The 20,872-nt window shown below is 32.2% G+C and overlaps 1 protein-coding gene across 1 annotated transcript in view; it reads left to right on the forward strand.

Annotated features, from left to right (window-relative positions):
• LOC145245919 (matrilin-1-like) overlaps positions 1 to 20,872 on the forward strand; it is a 145,871-nt gene that overhangs the window by 117,054 nt on the left and 7,945 nt on the right. The window contains exons 11-12 of the mRNA XM_080107661.1: positions 11,062 to 11,115; positions 13,090 to 13,137. Of these exons, the coding sequence (XP_079963787.1) occupies positions 11,062 to 11,115; positions 13,090 to 13,137 (102 nt within the window). The remainder of the gene's footprint in view (positions 1 to 11,061; positions 11,116 to 13,089; positions 13,138 to 20,872) is intronic.

Consider the following 20,872-nt stretch of genomic DNA (forward strand, 5'->3'; position numbering starts at 1 on the left):
TAGGTTTGAACGTGATTAGCCTTGAAAAGAATTGTACTTAGATCATAACGTAATATTAATTTTAAATACATAGTGCCTCCCTTGTTCTCCTTGCCGTTAACAAATCGACACGCTGCTTTATCTAAGTACGTCCAGTTTCCATTGTGTTTCCTTCTACAAGGTGTGTCACAGGAAACGGATGTTTTTAGAACGCTCCTTGTTTTTCTTTGCATAAAGGATAGAGAGTGAGAAAGGTAGTCTTTAAACCTGCTTAAGATGCCATATAGTTTGTTGTTGTTTTTTTTATCTTTTATGTTAAATTTTGTTTGAGTTAGTTATTGATTTTTAATTGCTTTTTTTATCAGTTCATTGATTTCCTTAAAAACATATGTTTCCCGTGACTCCCCCTGTATTTTAATAATAAATAAAATCCCTCGATTCAGTTCTAGAGCTGTGAAGGTGTGTGTGTGTGTGTGTGTGTGTGTGTGTGTGTGTGTGTGTGTGTGTGTGTGTGTGTGTGTGTGTGTGTGTGTGTGTGTGTGCTTTTGTTCATCTCAAAATGCTGACTCCTGCACGTGGGGACTTTTTGTGTCACTTTGATACTTTCACATTGAATTATTAGTTTTAGTTTTATTAATAAATTATTTCCTGAAATTAAAAAATTCAATAACGTAAAATTAAATTAAATAAAAAAATTCGTATATAAAAATTATTTTAAACAAGGAATACTTAAAAATTAATCAAAATATTTTAACGAGTTTTCGCCGGATTAATGAAAAGCAGGCTCTCCTCTTTTACAGATGTTCATACTGAGCAACGTTGAGGGCATGTTAAACAGATGTTGGCACTAAGTGATCATTTAGTTCCCGAAAGTCAGTTTATCATTAATACTTTAAAACCAGTTGATATGGTAACCATTTTAAACTGCTTAATTGCTATTCGCTTGACAGAAAACGCTTACACACTGAGAAATACATACCTACACAACGCAATTACGACTACGATGCCCTTTTTTAAATCTGACGAAGATAATCATTATTCTCTGCGGTTAGGAAGTTTTAGGAATTATATAAAAGTTTCTTACAAACATTAATAAAATTTTTATATATTTTGGACGGATGACCGGATACTATGAGTTTGGTTGCGGACGAAATTAAAATTGAATCAGACTCACCATAACAATAAGCGAATAATGACAAATTCTGAAGGTCGCTTGCATCTTTCATTAAGACAAAAATGTAAATAGACTTTAGAAATCAAATTATTTTACCTCTTATAATATGTACTATAAAAATAGATAGGTTTATATTTATTTAAACTAATATAAATACTTATCTAGAATATATAGAGAAATGTAGGATATTTCTTTTTTGTTGATGATTTAAGGGGCTGATGCAGTGAAAATTATTGATGAAGATGGCTTCAGTTTAACAATGTTCCGAACCTGAATAAATATATTTCGAAAAATATCAAATCAAAATACATTTTATTCCAAAAGAAGAAAAGGAGAAAAAGAATGTAATGTAGGGCAGGAAAAGTCAATGAAAAATTCTAAGGTTCAGAGTTTTCTTTATACTATTTGTATTCACTAGTAGTTCTCAAACAGGTCATCATCAGAGATTGTGTTACATATAGGGGTTTCATTAAAAGAGAGAGTCTTAGAGAGAGAGTAAGAGTCTTATTAGAGTGTTTGTCTTGAGAGAGAGTCTTATTATATGGCTTGTTGTATCTTAGAGAGAGAGAGATGTTGTAAGAGAGATTGTTTAATTAAGAGTGATGTTGAAAGACTCAGAGAGGGAGAGATTGTTCGTTTATAACGATTCCTATATATTAAATGTTCATTCCTTAGATGTGTTGAAGAAGGAGAAGAGGAAGCTCTTTGAGTGAGGAGATAGTGTTCACTGTGTAGACATGAGATGTTGATTCACATTGTGGATATGAGATGTGTATGTCACGACATTTTATAACACAGACATATAATAACAATTCAATTTACCTTTTTGTAGAATCATAAGACAAGACGACGTTTTACAAAACCACATGATGGTTTTATTTCTTTTCACGACCGGCCGTGATTTTCATCATCAAGAATTCAAAGCTTCACATATTAAGTTTAAAAGTGATCGTCTCGCTTCTAGACGTTCGAATTCCAAACTCCAGACTCTCTGAGTTTCTCCCAGTTTCTGTCTTCTTTTACTCTAAAGTTTTTTCTCTATCCCTAGAACTTTCTATTTTCCGTGACGTCATACACATGTTAAAACATGTGCCTTATTTCACGTGTTCTGGACATGCGTGTCCAAAACTTTTCCTTTTTCTACAAAAGGAATTTTAACCTATACTTAGTAACCTATTTTTCCAATATGTTAAAAACATTATCTTATAGCTGCATTCTTTCAATTAAAATTTCATAACAAACTTGACAGTGCACTTTCTTTTCTTGAAATATTTTATCTCTATTCTAAACAATCGTTTGTTTTACATTCCTTTTTTTTTAATTCTCACACGTAATCTATTTCTAAACCTAAATTACGAGGTTCGAATTTCATCTATTGCTATTTCATTTTCATTTTAAATAAATCTCTCTATTTTTATACTTACATGAAAAGGGGACAGTCCTTATCATGTAACAATTGCTCATCGACAACAACCGCTGATGTTCCCTGGAGTTTTGGTAGCAACAAGTCTCCCCAGATTTTCAGTACTCTCCACTTATTTCGATAGTCTTTGCAAATTTATTTGCATCATAGCAACAGCCGCTTGCCATTGACTTCTCACTGACCATGACAATTTGTCATCACTGGAATTTGGGTAGAAATACGCCACCCCAAGGTTCCAGTTCTGTTCGCACTCATCCAGTGGAGATCTAATTAGTGCTTTCTTCGATTTTTTTTTCAGTTTTCTTTGCCGATTCTCTACTATTTTTAGGGGGGGGGTAAATTACAATTATAGTTTCAGTTTTCTTTGTTTCCATGTGGTGTTCCTTTATCTTTCCATTTCACCTTTCTAACAGTTTCCATACGGCCGAATAGTGTTTGTAGCTCATGTGTATTAGTGTCTGCATCCACAAATTTTATTTAATATTTCAGCCGTTTTAATTACTGCTATCCGTTGTATCTTCTTAGCCATCTTCCTGATTCCAATTTCTCTCATTCTTTTTCCGAAGTTTTTCAGGATTGTTTTTAGTGATCCCACGATTATTGCTGCTATCTTCGCTTTCTTCATCATCCATATGTCTTTTAGTTCTCTTGTCAGTTCAGTGTATTTATTTCGCTGTTGCCGAAAATCATGCATTCAGATTTAAAATACATTTACTATCATTAGTGAAACCTTACTTTAGAAAAAATGTGTTTAATCATGCTACAATACAAAAAAGTATCATCTTTGCTGCTTTTTAATTTCCGGCGCGAATGAATACCCCACGATATCATTTGGTAAAAATTGTGCGGACTAAAAAGGTGGGCATAAGAACAAAAGGCATAAAAGACATTTAGAGAATGTTAAATAATTTATGATTCGCTAGTAATACATATTCTTTGAGATATTTTAATCACTAAGAAATTGAAATGGTATTTTTTGTGGTAGCACACATTCATTTGCATATGTGGATAGCAATTACACATAAATAGGAAGACTCAGTTAGTCTGAGTGTGTGTTCACCAGAAGCCACCGAAGGCCGCCGAGAGCAGATATGTTTCTCCAGCAAAGACTCTCTTATTTGACACCATTATGTAAATATCCTGTAAATATACCTTTTCCTAATACACTTCTTATTTGATCTACCTTTGTTTGTTGAGTCGTCATTTGTATTGCTTTCTACGTTACTTGTTTCAACCTGCAAACTTAACAGTATTATTTATCAAAATAGAAGATGGTTGAAAGGGTATAATCAATAAATAAATTAAATATAATTAAAATAAATCTTCATCTTCTAAGTCAGTTTTATTTGTTTGGATTTTGTCTATATTAAATGATAAAAATAAATAATTATCTTTATTTCTTGTATTTGCAGTACTAACGCCTGAAGAGTTCACGAGAAAGCAATAAGATATGAAAAGTATCGTATTGTTTGTTTATTCTGATATAACCGTATGATGGTTTGGGGCTGTGTACGTTTTCCGTGTCCAAAACTAGTGAGAGTTAACTTCCGGTTATCACTTATGGTATCTCGTTCCAATTCTTATAAACACTTAATGAAATAAATTTAAAGAGTGCAAAATAGAATCTAACTGAAAGTTTTATTAATATTAAATTGATTTCTTTTAAAAGTTATTAACATAAAATCGATTTCTTTTTGTAGTTTTATTAACATTGAATTTTTATACTGTTCTTTAACACACATCGCTTTTTGAGACGTTCCATTGTAGATAATTTCTCCAAAATGCCCATTGATATTTGTCGATATCTAAACATTTCATAGGACATGTATTCTTCATCATGGATTTAATTCACAATTTTAACAGCTTCTTTGATCGACCAGCCAGAATATATTTGGAAAGTGAAAAACAACTGAACGGAAGTTAACTTGAATTACTGTCATTACTTTGGGACGCTGAATGCTTACACAAACGGTTAAACGGTCTTTTAATCGACTAGCTATTTTGGCGCTTGTTCCGAATTCCCTTTATATAAAAAAAAGAAAGAAAAATCTGCATGATGTACATACCCGTGACGGAAATAAATTATTGTATTCAAAAAATATCGTAAATTAATCAAGTAATTATGCTTTTATAAAGAAAATCAGTTTTAAGCGAATATGAGCTTTTCCAATGTCCCCATGTTAAGAGTGGCTTTCTAAAAGCTTGCAAGTTTGAATTATTTGAAGTTCTTTCCCTTGTTTTCAGCCAGTTTTTCGTCGCTGTTCGCTAAGTCACAACATTTGATTTCCTTATCTACATATATAAAGTAGTAGCGTTCTTGTGCACGTGCGCGTTCTTGTGCGCGTGCGCGCGTGTGTGTGTGTGTGTGTGTGTGTGTGTGTGTGTGTGTGTGTGTGTGTGTGTGTGTGTGTGTGTGTACAACTCTCTTACAGCCCACATCACAGAACCGATCATGATCAAACCTAGCATGATAATGGTCACCCGCCTAGGGACGGTGCACACCATTTTTCAAGGTTAAGGTCAAAGGTCAATATGTATGTATGTGTACATACTCTCCTACAGCACACACAACAATGGACCGATCATAACCAAACCTGGCATGATGATGGTCCCTTCCCCATGGTTGTGCATACCATTTTCTAAGGTAAAGATCAAAGATCAAGGTCATATCTTATGTATATATACTTTCTTACTTCCCAAACCACTGGAGCGATTATGACCAAACCTGACATAATGACGGTTTCCGACGTACAGACGCCATTTTTCAATGTCATGGTCAAAGGTTAAGGTCAGGTAAGTCCCGTGCGAAGCGCGGGTATCTTTGCAAGTTTAAAAATAAAACTACTTGATCAATTTACGTAACTGTTGGTCTGCGATTTTTTTCATCACGAGTATGTATATCATACAAATGTTTATTTGTTTTTATATAAATATAAGGGAATTTTGTACAATCACCAATATTTTTTTATTTGAGTTGCTCCTTATAGTCAAGGGCTACTCAGTATAAGGATTAATTAGACGTCATGAATGCTGGTTAAAAGATTGGGCAGATTGATCAATTAAATTAATTTGATTACTTATGAAGTGGTATATAACAAGAATTGACATTAAATTTGAAGACGACCACGTTGTAATCAGCGGGGAAACAGGCCCGCGGTAATGTAATGTTAATTTAAATTACTTTCATTGTATAAACAAATTGTGTTTTTAGATGGGATGGTGGTAAACACCTACAGCTGACAGATCTGCGCAAATGGTGCTACAGTGAAGTTGTGATTTTTCTTTCTATTTTTGCCTCTCGTCAGGATTGACGATACATCCTTGAGATCACGACCCTGTCACTTATTGGACAGAACTTATCACGACTCAGCGCAGTGTTATATATATATATATATACTACGAGTATGTGTGGATGATTTATTTCTATGATTAACATGCCGGTCCATTTAATATAAAGGTAAGAGTGTTTACTAATGGGCCGGGACATGAAGGTTCAATCCTCAATCATACCAAAGATTTAAAATTGATACTTGATACCTACTTGCTAAACGCTCAGTATTATAGGAGGAGAATCAAAAGAAAGTGGAGTAATCCTTGGAATGGAATAACGCCTTCCCTTACACATTGAGTTGTCTTCGACTGCTATCGGCCACTTAGTTTTAGCTTAATATACTTAAAAAAAAAAAAAAGTAAACAGCTTTTTCATTCCGTTTCCTGGTTGCAGACGCTCTGTAGGCTGTGTATCTATTGTGCAGTTTACGTTCTTACAATGAGGAGAAATAGCACTTTGAAGTTCACAGATCAGATAGATGTTCATTCGTTCTGAGGTAACAAAATGAAATACTATAACATTATTAGCACCCATGGTATTACCGGAACACGTATTACAGGAAACGGTGTCAAGATAAAAACAGTTCAACATCAAAGACATTCCGGACAGGTAAGTTTTCAATCACTATATTATTGCAAAGGAGTGTCAGCAAATAAAATACACTGAATAATAATTGTTATGGCATCATATATTTATTTTCTTTCCGCCACCACTTTTAGAATTGCAGCCTTATTGTATTTTCTTATTATTTTAAAAGCAACTGTCATATTTTTCCCCCTTTTAATCTTATTTAAAATACATCATTTTTTGTACAATTATTTTAGTGTGGGGAACGTTTTAACTCTTGTTTTAGAATGTAGTTTTAAATATGACGTTTGAAACGATGTTTTTATTTTTTGTGTGTTTTTTGTTTGTTTTGATTTTTTTTTATACGAGGAGAGCTAGGTTACCGTGAGTTACATACAAATAAGGGGAAGTAACCCCCATCGATCCTTCGGGATTTTCCCTGATCACGTTCAGCGTATTAATTGCGATCAAATTCGATGAAAAATGTTGCGTATCTCTAAACGGTTGGCAATTGTTGTTATTCACGTTCTCAATATATTATTGTAGTGATGGCAGCGATCTGAAACAAATCTACGTTCTGTAACCGGACATTTTTAACATTTTAAACACCACTTGATATCTGAACTTTTAACTTATATGTAATCCGATTGTTTGAAACATTTTGCTTTTTTTATTTTAAAAGCAGTTGTAGTGTTTTTTTCACATTATATATATTTACACACACACACACACACACACGCGCGCGCGCGCGCGCGCGCGCGTGTGTGTGTGCGCGTGTGTGTGTGTGTGTGTGTGTGTGTGTGTGTGTGTGTGTGTGTGTGTGTGTGTGTGTGTGTGTGTGTGTGTGTGTGTGCATATATAGTTACACATGTATATCTACATATGTGATGTAATGTAAATTTATAAATTGATTTAAAAAAATATATAACTTCCATACCATTTTGTAAATCACACTTTTAAACCATTATACATTTATTTTAGCCACGTTCTTAAAACGTTAAAATATATATTTTTTACACTCGAGATGCTTCACTATTTCAAGTTATTTAAATGTGATTTGAACTGAAGCATATTAAAGCATCCAGATTTTAAACGAAACAATCAAAAACTGCCTGAAGGCGACTGAAGAAAATTAGTAAAAAGTACTTGCAAATAAAAAGAAACGAACAGATGGACGGAAACAATTAGAACGACCATACAAAAAAATGGAGAAATTACAAAAAGACGATCAAGCAAAAACACTCTGTGCTGTTTAACAATGAGTGTATAAATTAAAGTCTATTGCTTAAATACACAATATATATATATATATATATATATATATATATATATATATATATACATATGTGTGTATATATATATGGATATTATTGGATATATATATATATATATATATATATATATATATACTTGTTTATTGTTATATAAACATGCTCACATCCCGCTGCTACAAATAGCCACTTGTTTCAATCAAACAACAGATATCATCAGGCAGCGACTTGACTATTCAAAAGTTCAATGAATAATCCCTGCCTGATGATATCTGTTGTTTGATTGAAACAAGTGGCTATTTGTAGCAGCGGGATGTGAGCATGTTTATATAACAATAAACAAGTATTATCAGCTCTTTTTATTGAGCACTATCTAACAACCTCGTTGAATTCATTAGTTCATTACTTTTGAATATAAAAAAAACCGAGTATATATATATATATATATATATATATATATATATATATATATATATCAGAAGTCTATTTTGCAAATTTCCAGATGTTGTCCATCTTACCGTTTATTTCTTTTAGCATGTTAAATTTCAATGCTTGGCAGCACCTGTTTCGTAGCGCAGAATTATTCTTATAATTATTATTCCATTTTTTTTACTATATTCTGCCCTGACACAAAAATTTCTTCCCTTTTACATGAAAACATATTGAAATTTGGAATATAGGCATTTTGTTATTGGTTTGTATCTGCTTTGTAATTACATTGAGCTTAATACATCAAAGCACTGGTATAAATAAAGGGGGAATTATTGTTGAATAAACATATTCTTCCTATAATCATATGTATCATGTTTTTATCATGAAAAGTGCATGAGAATCTTTAGACGATTTACTCGTACACTCGTGATTTAAATGTTTATTTTAAATGTTTTTTTATTTGTACTTGTATACGGTGTCCAATGCCTTCAAAAGTAGAGCATTATTGTACTTTAAAATAAGTACGTGTTTTTAATATGCCATAACAACGTCTTCGTGGGTTTTAATAATCATCATATGACGTAACGCACAAATTTAGGATTAAATTCGAGCTTGTTCTTTGATATATTAATTGATATAACAAGCTCGAATTTGACTCCAAAATTGCACGTTACGACATCTGGTGAACACTAAATTGCATGATACCGTTATTAACGCAATACAGATATATGTAATCCATTTAAGTTCTTATGCGCAGATCATGATGTTATAGTCATTAGATCGCTCTGGACGAATGTTACATTTAAAAATAAATGCTTAAATTTAAACGATATTTCTCGCGGTTGAGGTTCCCGTGAGGTTTGTTCCTTGTTAATGGAGTCAGAGATGGCTTCGTGGCCGGTTCGAATCTCCCAACCGACAGTAATCGTGTCACCCTGCACTGGTGATTCCCGAAAGGATGAAACACTAGTATTTGTGGGTATTAATATTATTATTGTAATAATAATAATAATAATAATAATAATAATAATAATAATAATAATAATAATTATATATATATATATATATATATAAACAATCAATAGAGCAGAAAAGAAATGCTTACCCGATATAATCAAAGGTAAACTTCAATTTAATGTAAATATTAATATTTATATATTAATGAATTAATCCCAACCAAATAAAAAAGCTCAATACAAACACAATAGAAAGTAGAACTTATTATAAGAGAAAAGAATTTAAAACTGTAAATTAAAATTTACACTTAAATTTATTATTCGACAGAATACTCTAAAACAGGTGGGAAAAGTGCACAAACCGGGAATAACATTTTACCGTGGGTAATAACTCCCTCATTGGTAATCCGAAAGGCGTTTTGAAATTTAAGCAATTTTGAAATTTAAACCATTGGATCTAACATTCTGAATATTTTGTTTCTTAAAAGGAATTTTCTTTGAACCGAGGATCACATAACTCTGCATAAAAACATAAGATATAAATGGATATATACCTGAGAATCAAAACAAAAGATATATTCTGTTGTAATAGCCCTAGTCATTACCCACGCTAAAATGTTATTCCCGATTTGTGCATTTTTTCCATTTCTTTACTGTATATATATATATTTTGTAACTGTTTGTCTTACAATTCATGACTAAATATCATAAATTGTTGTTTCATCTAATGCATCAACCAGCAAATTCTAACCATGCTATAATCATAATTTTCTAGTTTCTTATTGTCCTCTGATGAGAAGAATAGCAAGAGTGGCATTCTTTGAAACTCCGTGGAATAAATACTTTGAAAATTGTCTTTGGAGTATTCTGTCGAATAATAAATTTAAGTGTAAATTTTAATTTATAGTTTAAAATTCTTTTATTTTCCCCTATATTTAAAACTTTAAATTTAAATTTACGCTTAAATATATATATATATATATATATATATATATATATATATATATATATATATATATATATATATATATATATATATATAATATATATATAATATATATAATATATATATAATATATATAATATATATATATATATTATATATATAGTAAGTTATAAAATATATATGGCGATTAAGCTACACTAAATATTCCGCGTTTCATCCACTCTAGGATTCTTCAGGCTTATATATATATATATATATATATATATATATATATATATATATATATATATATATATATATATATATATATATATATTATGCGAACATTTATTGAACGGTGCTCAATGCATAATTAGAGCTTAGTAATAATATAAAATACACTAAACGATTAAACGGTTGTGTTTTATATAATCACTAGATTAATTACATGGATTTACATTCTACAACAGTTTTTATAGTTAATCGGTGCACAATCCAGCTTCATATTAATCAGTGTCTTAATTTTTGAACTCCTCGCTTCATCATCCTTTTCTTTCGATTAATGAATTTTACCTGCTTTGTTCAAAAAAGATTATTTCGCTTCACACTTCTAAGTGCATTAAACAAAAGGTGGCATTACTGTGGCTCAGCCATTACTTCGATCACAAATGTGTGTGTATGTGAGTGTGTCACTGCACAATGATCCCGATGAAATTACTATGGATCAATAAATTAATAATTGATAATAATTTAAAAGATCAATAACTATTATAAGATATTCTTTGTAAACGATTAATTGAATACGGGCATTTGAAATAAACATAATAGAGCTGACGGAGTTTTAACTCATTCGATAACCAGTGTGCCACTAAATCTCCTTTTTCACGTGTTTGGGTATCTTTTTAATAGTTTTGTAATGGCGCCGACTCTACGCTGTTTCCATATTTAACAATGATTTCGCTTTTTCAAACATTTCAAATAAGCATTTTTTTCTATTAATCAGATGTTAAAAAAGAACACTGTAAGACGTGCAAACATACTTGCGAGTGTCGAACAGGTAAGTAATATTGCTTTTATTTAGTAGAGTTTTGATTATCGATTCATAGCTTTCCATGACTAAACTCAATTGTTTTGAAATCATGATAGATTAATTTAAAAAATACATCCGTAAATAACGCAAAAGGAGATAAAATATCTACCATATAACCCTTAATATATGGCCAAATTAAGTATGAAGGGATAAATATTTAAAACGCCGGTTCTGGGAGGTTGGAGGTTGGAGGTCACGAGGATCGATTTGCGGTGTCAATGTGAAGGTGTTAGAAACTGTAACGTGAGAAAAGGCTGTTTGATTGGGATTCACGATCACTAGTGGGGTAACCATAGAAAAGGCATAAAGGGACAGTAATGTAGATAAATACGCGCATTCTTTCCTGAAGCTAATCAAAATTTCAGCTAGATAACCAACCAACTCTATTGCTCTATTGCTCCTTTTTATTTTTACATACGTTCAAAGAATCTTTTCTATCCAACAAATATCTCCCTATCCTGTTTGATATTACGTTAAGAGAATCTTTACCTTACCAAAATACCTCAGTATCTTGTTCGACATAACGTTGAGTAAATTTTTCCCTCCCGAAATATCTCACTACCCTATTTGATATTACGTTGACGAATCTTTCTCTTTTAAGAATACATCACTACTCTGTTTGGTATTACTTTGATAGAATTTTTTTCCTTCCGAAATATTTCACTAACGCTATTTGATATTATTTTGAAAATTTTTTCCTTACCAAAATACCTCAGTATCTTGTTTGATATTACGTTAAGATAATCTTTTCCTTCACAAAATATCTTACTATCCTGGTTAATAATTACTTCAACTCTATCCTTTAATCGAACATTCTAAATCTTGTTATCAACTATGTATGATGTTTAGTAAGAGAGTGAAAGTGTAAGAGAGTAAGGGATTGATTATAACAAAAATACAAAAGTGGTGAAAGAAATATATTAAAGCGAATAAAACTATCAGAAAGAAAATGGCGGATTTTAAAACAGTTCACATTGTGATGCTAAGGGAAGGGGAGACGGCCACAAAAAAAAAATTATAATAAATAAGTTTGCCTTTCATATCCTTTCATTTCGTATTAATCAGATAATTATATTGCTGTCATTGGTTCCACTGCAATCTTTCTAGTTAAAATTCTTTCTGAAAAAACATCGGGTACCTACACGAGAGACCACCTAAATGTTACTAATATCCTTAAGCGAAAGCATTTCTACGGAACGAATTGCATTCGAACTTGGCACGTCCAGGTTGTCAGTTCGTGTCATTGACCACTTAGCCGTTGTCACTTCACGTTTTTCAGATAAAAATCGAATTGCCTCCAAAATAACTAATATGTATTTTTTATTCATACTATCTCTTTTTTATATTAATAAACTTGATATATTATAATTTAAAAATGGTTGTGTCATACTTGGATTAGTTTGATCAAATGAACGGAGTTATAAAATATATAACAAGTTTAAAGTAAATAATGATTAAATTTTAGTCTTTAAACATAAACGTTATGTATATCAAATTCTTGGCATCCAATACATTGCAACTGCATTTGATGTAATAAATTGAACTTAATGTAATATATATATATATATATATATATATATATATATATATATATATATATATACATACATATTTAATTTTATTTAATGTAATATGTATATATATACATATTTAATTTTATTCGGTCCTAAAGTTGTCTTCAGTAAACTAAAAAAAAATTTCCATAGAAATCTCTAATGTACAATTTTAGATTCCGTGCTCCTACGTATTTCATAGTGTTTATTGCTTATTTGAATGAATTATTTACTTATTACGGTTCGTGTTTATATTATTTTAAACATTTAGAAGAAGTCTTTCGTGTGACTACCATTTAGAGTCTACACAGAGCGTGACTTTTAAGTATCATTCCATATAATGTTATTATTTATTCATTTTTATTCAAACATTTCGTCTATTTTCTAGGTTTTAAGTGTTGTCATGGATGCTGTAGGAAACCCATAGTCGTAGAAGGTGAGGTAAGTATTTACCAATGTATGATTTCGTTACATGGTACAAAATGAAATCATTTTGTAAATTTCTCCCATTTTGACACATAACGGAAATTTTCTTTCAGAATTTACCTATTTATCACGATCAGTTCGCCAATAAATAGGTTTCTGAAATCTTACCAAATTTTATGAGCGTCCCGTAGTCATTAAGGACATATTTCTGTAAATGCGTTAAATAGTACAGCGGAGGGAAATATTGGATTAAATTAGCATCAGGAAGAACGAATAGAATAATAATGCGAAAATGAAATAAGCGTAAAAGATTGTAATAGGATTATACGTGTACGCAATTATCACTGCTAGGCTGCCATTATTAAAGCGTTCTAGCGTTTGGCAGAGCTAGAGAAATGTACAAGATTAGGGTGTATGATTTATTCAATCGGCCGCAGCATGATCGTCCTATGAGTAGCAAAGTCGATACAAGAAGAAAACAGAAAGAAAAGATACTGATTTTAATCTCATTTCTAGAAAATGTACAAGATTGAAAATCTGTGGATTAATGAGAATACTTTCAAATTTCATATTCCTTGTTGAAGAATAAATTTTTCGCAATTTTTTTTAATTTACCGACTTTTAATCCAAATTCTCATATAAATATATGCATATATTTATGTCCCAATAAAATGTATATACTCTTTAAATGACCATTAAACCAGCATTTATTATAAGAAAGAAAAGTTTCATACATCAAAATACTGTGAACAAATATAGAAACCAGTTAATTAATTATCGAAAGCGTTCAAATTGTTGACCATTGTTGTCCATGAACAGCTGACAACGCTCACTGATTGAATCGAAAACGTTCCTAATCAGTTCAATTGGTATGTTAACAAATCTTCTTTCGATGGTTGTTTTCTATTCATTTATTGTAGCTCGTTTTCTGGTATGAACCCTGTGTTTAACATGCCCCACCACATCTCCCCTAAAAAAGAGAAAATCTAAGGGGGGCTCAAATACGGTGAGCGTGGACAGTACTCGATACTTCCTCTTCGCCTTACTATTTGTTTCGCAGGTGACTATCAAGATATGCTCTTAAGTCATAATGATAGTGGGAAAGTGCTCCATCCTGCTCTGATTTCTTCTTTTCCCATGTGTATGCGTGTCTGTCTACGTATGCGCGTGTCCGTGTGTGCGTGTCTGCGTATTTAAGAGGAAAAGATAGAAAGATAGTGATAGAAAGAAAAGAAAGACAGGGAGTGTGTATGTGTGTGCGCGCGCGTGTGCGCGCGTGGACGTGGCATGTGGGTGTGAGTGTTTTGATATGCTTGATTTGGTCCGCGCGCGTGTGTGCACGCATGTAGGTGCGTGTATGTGGGCACGCCGTGCTGGCTTTTGTGTTTCTATTTATTTGTTTCATCACGAGGGTCTAGTAAGGAACAAGGTCGGTCCCCGATATAAACATACATACACGCATATATATACACGCATATACATACATATATATATATGTGCGTGTGTGTGTGTGTGTGTGTGTGTGTGTGTTTATATCGAGGACCGACCTTGTGCCTTACTAGACCCTCGTGATGAGACACACACTTACACACTCCCTGTCTTTCTTTTCTTTCTATCTCTATCTCTCTATCTCTCCCTCTTAAATGCACAGACACGCACACACGGACACGCGCATACATGGACAGACACACATACACATAGGGAAAGAAGAAATCACAGATTCTTACCCATACACACACACATACACGCACACAACGCACAACCATTCACCCTTACACACACACACACACACACACACACACACATACTGACACATACACACATACTGACACACACATCAAAAAGGAAAAAATCATTAAAATATTCTCCAAACAGACTCAACACCTCTCACCCACCAAATGGATTTGAAAAAAAAAACCCTTTTAACTAAAATATTCTGAAGAGAACTAAATAAGGCTCGGAACGTGTTATGAATATATTTAAAAATATTAAAAAATGATAAACGTCTTAAAAATCAACAACTGTTGCTGGCTACACTCTTTTAAATATACATTTTCTCTCGTTGGAATCACACAATCAGTACTTTATAATATATATATATATATATATATATATATATATATATATATATATATATATATATATATATATAGTAAGTTATAAAATGTATATGGCGATTAAGCTACACTGAATATTCCGCGTTTCATCCACTCTAGGATTCTTCAGGATTATGCATAAGCCTGAAGAATCCTAGAGTGGATGAAACGCGGAATATTCAGTGTAGCTTAATAGCCATATACATTTTATAACTTACTAACTAGCTCTACCTACGTATTGGGCACTTTTGAAGTAAATACTTAAAGTTTACGCATAAATCTATACTTTCGTATATTAATTTTATGTGAGTAAATTAAGTAGTTATATATATATATATATATATATATATATATATATATATATATATATATATATATATAGCCGGGATCAACGAATAAAAAATATTTAATTGTTGACATTTTAAGTATTTTTCAATGAATGTATTCTAAACTCATGACCATCAAATTCAATATTGAACAGATAGCTAAAAGAATATGAGATATCATATCAGTATTTTCCCGAGCAACGCCGAGAATCGTCATTATCATAATATATATGTCTTTATGTTTCCTGGTATTATCTTAGTGAAAAGTTCTTTTTTTTTGCAAAGAAAAAAAAAATTCTATAAAATAATCACTTACTTATTAATACTTGTAAATATAAAATTCAATATTATAGTCAAACTAGCCAACAATGTGACCCGTTGTGTCACCCATTGTTTGTTGGAATCATTAAAAGGTGAGTGCGCTAAGCCAGCTAATTTTTTTTTAATAAAAATTAGTCTTATCTTCCCTCTGTATAACTTATTTATTTTAATTAAAAATTCATTTATTTTCATTTGAAATTCCATTTGTTTTAATGCGAAATTAGTTTATTTCAATTTAGATTTCAGGTTATTAGAATTCAAACTTATTTTTAATTTGAGCTTCAGTTGTTTCAAATTAATACTTAACACGTGTATTTGATATTATTTAAAATGTTCCACTTGAAATATTTTGCTAATTTGAATTTATCGTTTATTTCAGATAAACACTGAAATTTGGATTTTATGAATGGATAAAAGACAAGAGTTTGTACTCTAGTAAATTTGAACTTTGTGAATGGAGAAAATAAAAGAGGTGACAATCTGGTAAATTTGGGCTGCATGAATAAAGAAGAGCACAGAAGTTGTAATCTGGTAAAATTACGACGGACTATGGAAAGCAATGAAAAGTGGTTGAGTAAATTAACATTTATTAAAATCCTAAGAAAAAATTAAATACCAGATTTTTCAGAATATTTGTTTTCAGTCGTCTTATCCATTGTGTGTGTGTATTTTTAAGAAATGTTAGGTTATAAATGATAACCACGTGTTCAGGGTTTAAGCCTTATGGAAATAACTCTTCTCTACGTTAATACATATAAAGTGACCTTCGCCAAAAAAAAAAAAAATGTGCTCAAAATTTTACTGGGCCTTATTTTTCAGTGTTTTATAGGAATTACATGAAAATTTGATGATAATTAATTTATATAATTAGTTTATATAATAATTCGTTTAAAATACCATAAATAAAGTTTTGTGTCTTTTGACACTTTTTCATTCTTTTAGAACATGGATTGGCCTCCATTTAACTCTGTGCAACACAAATATGTCTCTAATGTCCTTGTAAACCGACTGAGATACAGCTCTTGCTTAATTTATTTTTCTTTATGGTTCTGGGTCTCCATGCATAGCTTTATTTTTAAGGTAGCCACAGCAACTGAAATAGTGGGTGTGGGCGGGGCCTAGGTCTGGGCTTTGAAGTGCTCACTCAGAATCAATTTAAAACTGATCACACAGCCTCCAAACTACTCTTTCAGAAAATCCTGGGACATGTTTTAGGTGTGAGAACTTGTCTCATCTTGTTGGAAATAGAACATTACAATAATTGACTGGGACTAGGCTTGTAGCTCATTCGTGCACATAGTGTTTCGGACTGTTTAAATGACTTTCTTATGCTATCAGTCAGCTCACCCGCACATTGCTTGGAGCGTCTTGAATGGCTTAGACGATTGTCTCGAGTAAGGTTTTCCATTATTTTATAGCACTCGAAGTGGTCTACCCAGTCTTGAATGCTTCTCTTGTTGGGGGGATTCTTTTTATATTTGAACTGATGCACGAAATTGACCTGCACTTTTTTTTTTGAATGGACCTACCTTGTAGTAATGTTTGCTGCAGTATATTTTTTGATGAAACTCTCATTGAAATCTAGTTGTGTTCACAGGTGTTGCTTCCGCCGTGTTCTGAAAACATAGGGCGATTGCGTAATTAATGAAGAATATATTATAAAAAAAAAAAACAGCTCATATCTTTTAAAGATGAGACTTCGCTGGTTCAGCCACGCTGCACGTTGTGATCCTAAAGATATAGCTCCAGAACCACTTCAAGGTTGGCGAAGACGCTCAGAAGGACAGCTGAAGATGTGGTTTTGCACGATCAAAATCGACGTCGAATCTAGCTCCGGTCCACAGGTCTACGGTCTTCACCGCTAGTCCAGGGATTGGTTGATCATCACTATCTTGGCCGTTGATGAAAGTCGCGCATAGTCTGCGTTCATCGACACGATGTGTGTTCTATGGGGGGAGCTGGATCAACCCATCTTGGATGAATGTCGCTTCAAGTTAAGTATTATAAAAAAAATGTGCACTGGCCTGTTTATTGTTTGTCCTCTTGTATTGAGAAGAAATAGATAAGGAAAAGCAAGTGTTGACAATCACAAAAGTGTTATCACGTAGTTCAGACTTGTGTGGCTTAGTAAACGCTAAACATTAATATTTAATTGTTTCGCCGTAATCAACTCCAACTGATCGGGCAGTCTTTTAAAAATGAATTCTATTTTTAAAAATATTTATCCTGATCCTTATTAAATTTTTTTCTTACTAATATTAAAAAGAGGTGGGATGTTTCACTTACATAGATTCTTACTCTGCCTCCTACTCTGACAAACCCGATATAATTTTAATCTTATTTTTGTGGTAAATCTAATTTCCAAATAAACATTTGAAATATATTTGGTGCTAGTGCATTGTACGAACCGGAAGTTGATAATTGTGCATATTATGAACCGGATTTCTCCTAAATGATCATTCAGACGCGACTGGCACCTGACGTCGCCTCCGGAATATGTATTAAAAATGCTGTGAACCCGTATAAATAAGTTTTGTTTATTTTAATAGTATTTTCAAGTTCATTCAATTTTTACGATATTTCTGCTCATTAAATTGTTAGGTGAATGTACAGAATAGTTACAAAACACCCTCCGTTTCCTGTGTTAAGAATGGCTTCCTAAATAATAACGTTGTTTCAGCGCGGAAACATAGATGTGCAAGTATTCGCCATTGTTGGTTCATCCATACTGAAGCTTTATGAGACACCCGGTTGGTAGTATGCAACAGTGACGACATCCGGTTCGTACAATGTACCAGTTTTAACATTACTAAAAATAATATATTTTCTCAGTTATTTTTAATAAATAATATAATAATGTCTAATCGATAGAAAGAATGAAATTTCCATTTTGTTATAAGTACGAACAATAATTATTCTGTGTGGAATGTGTGTATACGCATTTGGGATCTTTATTCTTATATATTACTCAATGCACCTTAAATAAGATTAATTATAGAATATTGTAGCATGTCCGAAATAACACTATTAAACAGCGGCCAGGTTTATATAACATCTTACCTTCTACCATCAAATCTGTTTTAATATTTAAAAAATGCATCGGAGGGTTTTAAGTAATTTACTTGTGCACAAATGAGAGCATTTTATTTTAAACGATGACGTTTTATATACAATAGAATAAGTTTTAAAATTATTTTTTCCATTTACTCGAGAAAGGACGATTTTTCTATGAATAAAATGATAATACTTTTTTATATGATGTCATCGAAATAGTTGACAGAAAATGTTTTTATGATGTATTTATTTTGACTGAGGAAGAATGGCGGTTGAAAAATACTGATTATTCTAGAATGCACATTTTTATGTGTATATACGTATGTGTGTGTTTGTATGTATGTGTCTGTGTGGCAATATTGGATGTCGGTGTTCGACAATAATGTTAGAAACGATTTCACCACATTGGCTTTGATTAAGTAGAAAAACGGAAATGTCCATGAAAAGTTCAAGATTGGAATAAGAGCTACGTATTCATAATGTTGTGTTACATGTACGAAAATCCCCAGTAATAGTCAGTGAATAAGCTGATTAAATCTTTCTCTTTTTATGAACTGCGAATGAAAAGTGGAAGTGTTTGGGGGGGAGGCATCATTCCTTGTCCTATGGTGATGGTTAGGAGAAGGCTCACGGAGTATTACATCTGTATGCATATTTTATACGATATAAGAAAAAAGGAAATCATAAAGTACTTGATGGACCCCAATTATTGTGTGTTGTCATTATTAAAACCTTTTATAACAAAAAAGATGGAGATCCATGCAGCAAAACAAGTAAAATAAAAAGGTCAACACATCGCTGTGACGCTACTACTGCTACGTGCTAGATACACAACAAGACTCTATATGTATACGTTCTCCCCCCCCCCTTTTTTGTTAATAACTGCCGTAAATCTATCGTTATGTGTGTTGTTTTTATCGTCTTTTTAATAGAATAATTACGTCACGGAATCTTGGGATTTATAGCACTTCTACTCCTTCGACGTACATCGACTAACCCAACAAGCTGCAAAAACCAACCCTTCATTATTGAGGTCCTATATGTCGGAGAAACTTCTACTCTAATATTTCGTTCCTTACGGCTTTGTAATTCCCTTCTTTTTCTGCTTCCCTGACTGTACTAACTCGCAGAAGTTGAAATGTAATGTGAGCAAACATCTCACTGCTCAACTCATCATAGACACTATCCTAAATAGTAGCCCCTTACGTTCCAAGTGGTAATATGTATTTTAGTGATTAAAACGAGTAAAAAAATAGCAGAAAAAGATAAAGATTTTATCAATTTATTCGATATATGTTATCCGACTTCCGGTTTGTAAAATTATATCTTTACGGGCAGAAGTTCTAATTCTTATCTTTTTACTTGTAATGGAATTTTCCACTTTTTCTGCGTGTGAGAATTTCTTCTCTTCGACATACTTAGCTTATATAAGTAATCTGCTATTGTTTTTCATTGCAGAACAATTCATCTAACGTAAGCAAAATTTGTAAAATGGTTACACGTCTTTCATTTGAAGACAGTTCATAAAAAATGACACAAAATTACAAAATGAACCGCTCCCTTAAGTAAGACACTTTATCAGATCTCCATTACTAGCGATTACTACGATATTATCCCATTGATTACTGTACACACAATAACCCTTATCCCCGAGTGGCCTCCGGGACTTTATAAGTGGTGACTTCCTTGTAAAAAAAAAAATAAGTTCACTTGTTCACTAATACTCAACTGATGAAAATAAATTGTATGTACACCATGTGGTTAAAAAGGGCGCCAAATTATTATTCTAAAAGTCCCTCTTCTTAAATTACAATAACAGTGGGTGGAAGAAGGGGGGATCGTATGTAAATAAAAAGGAAGGAGGGAAAGGAGTCGTGTGGAGGTAGAGTGGAAGGGAAGAAGCCTTATACTATTTCAATAGTGCAATTTCTAACATTTTATGTGGGAA

Source organism: Euprymna scolopes, chromosome 23 (assembly GCF_053919585.1).
Source record: "Euprymna scolopes isolate OS-2025 chromosome 23, ASM5391958v1, whole genome shotgun sequence".
Lineage (NCBI taxonomy): Eukaryota > Metazoa > Mollusca > Cephalopoda > Sepiida > Sepiolidae > Euprymna > Euprymna scolopes.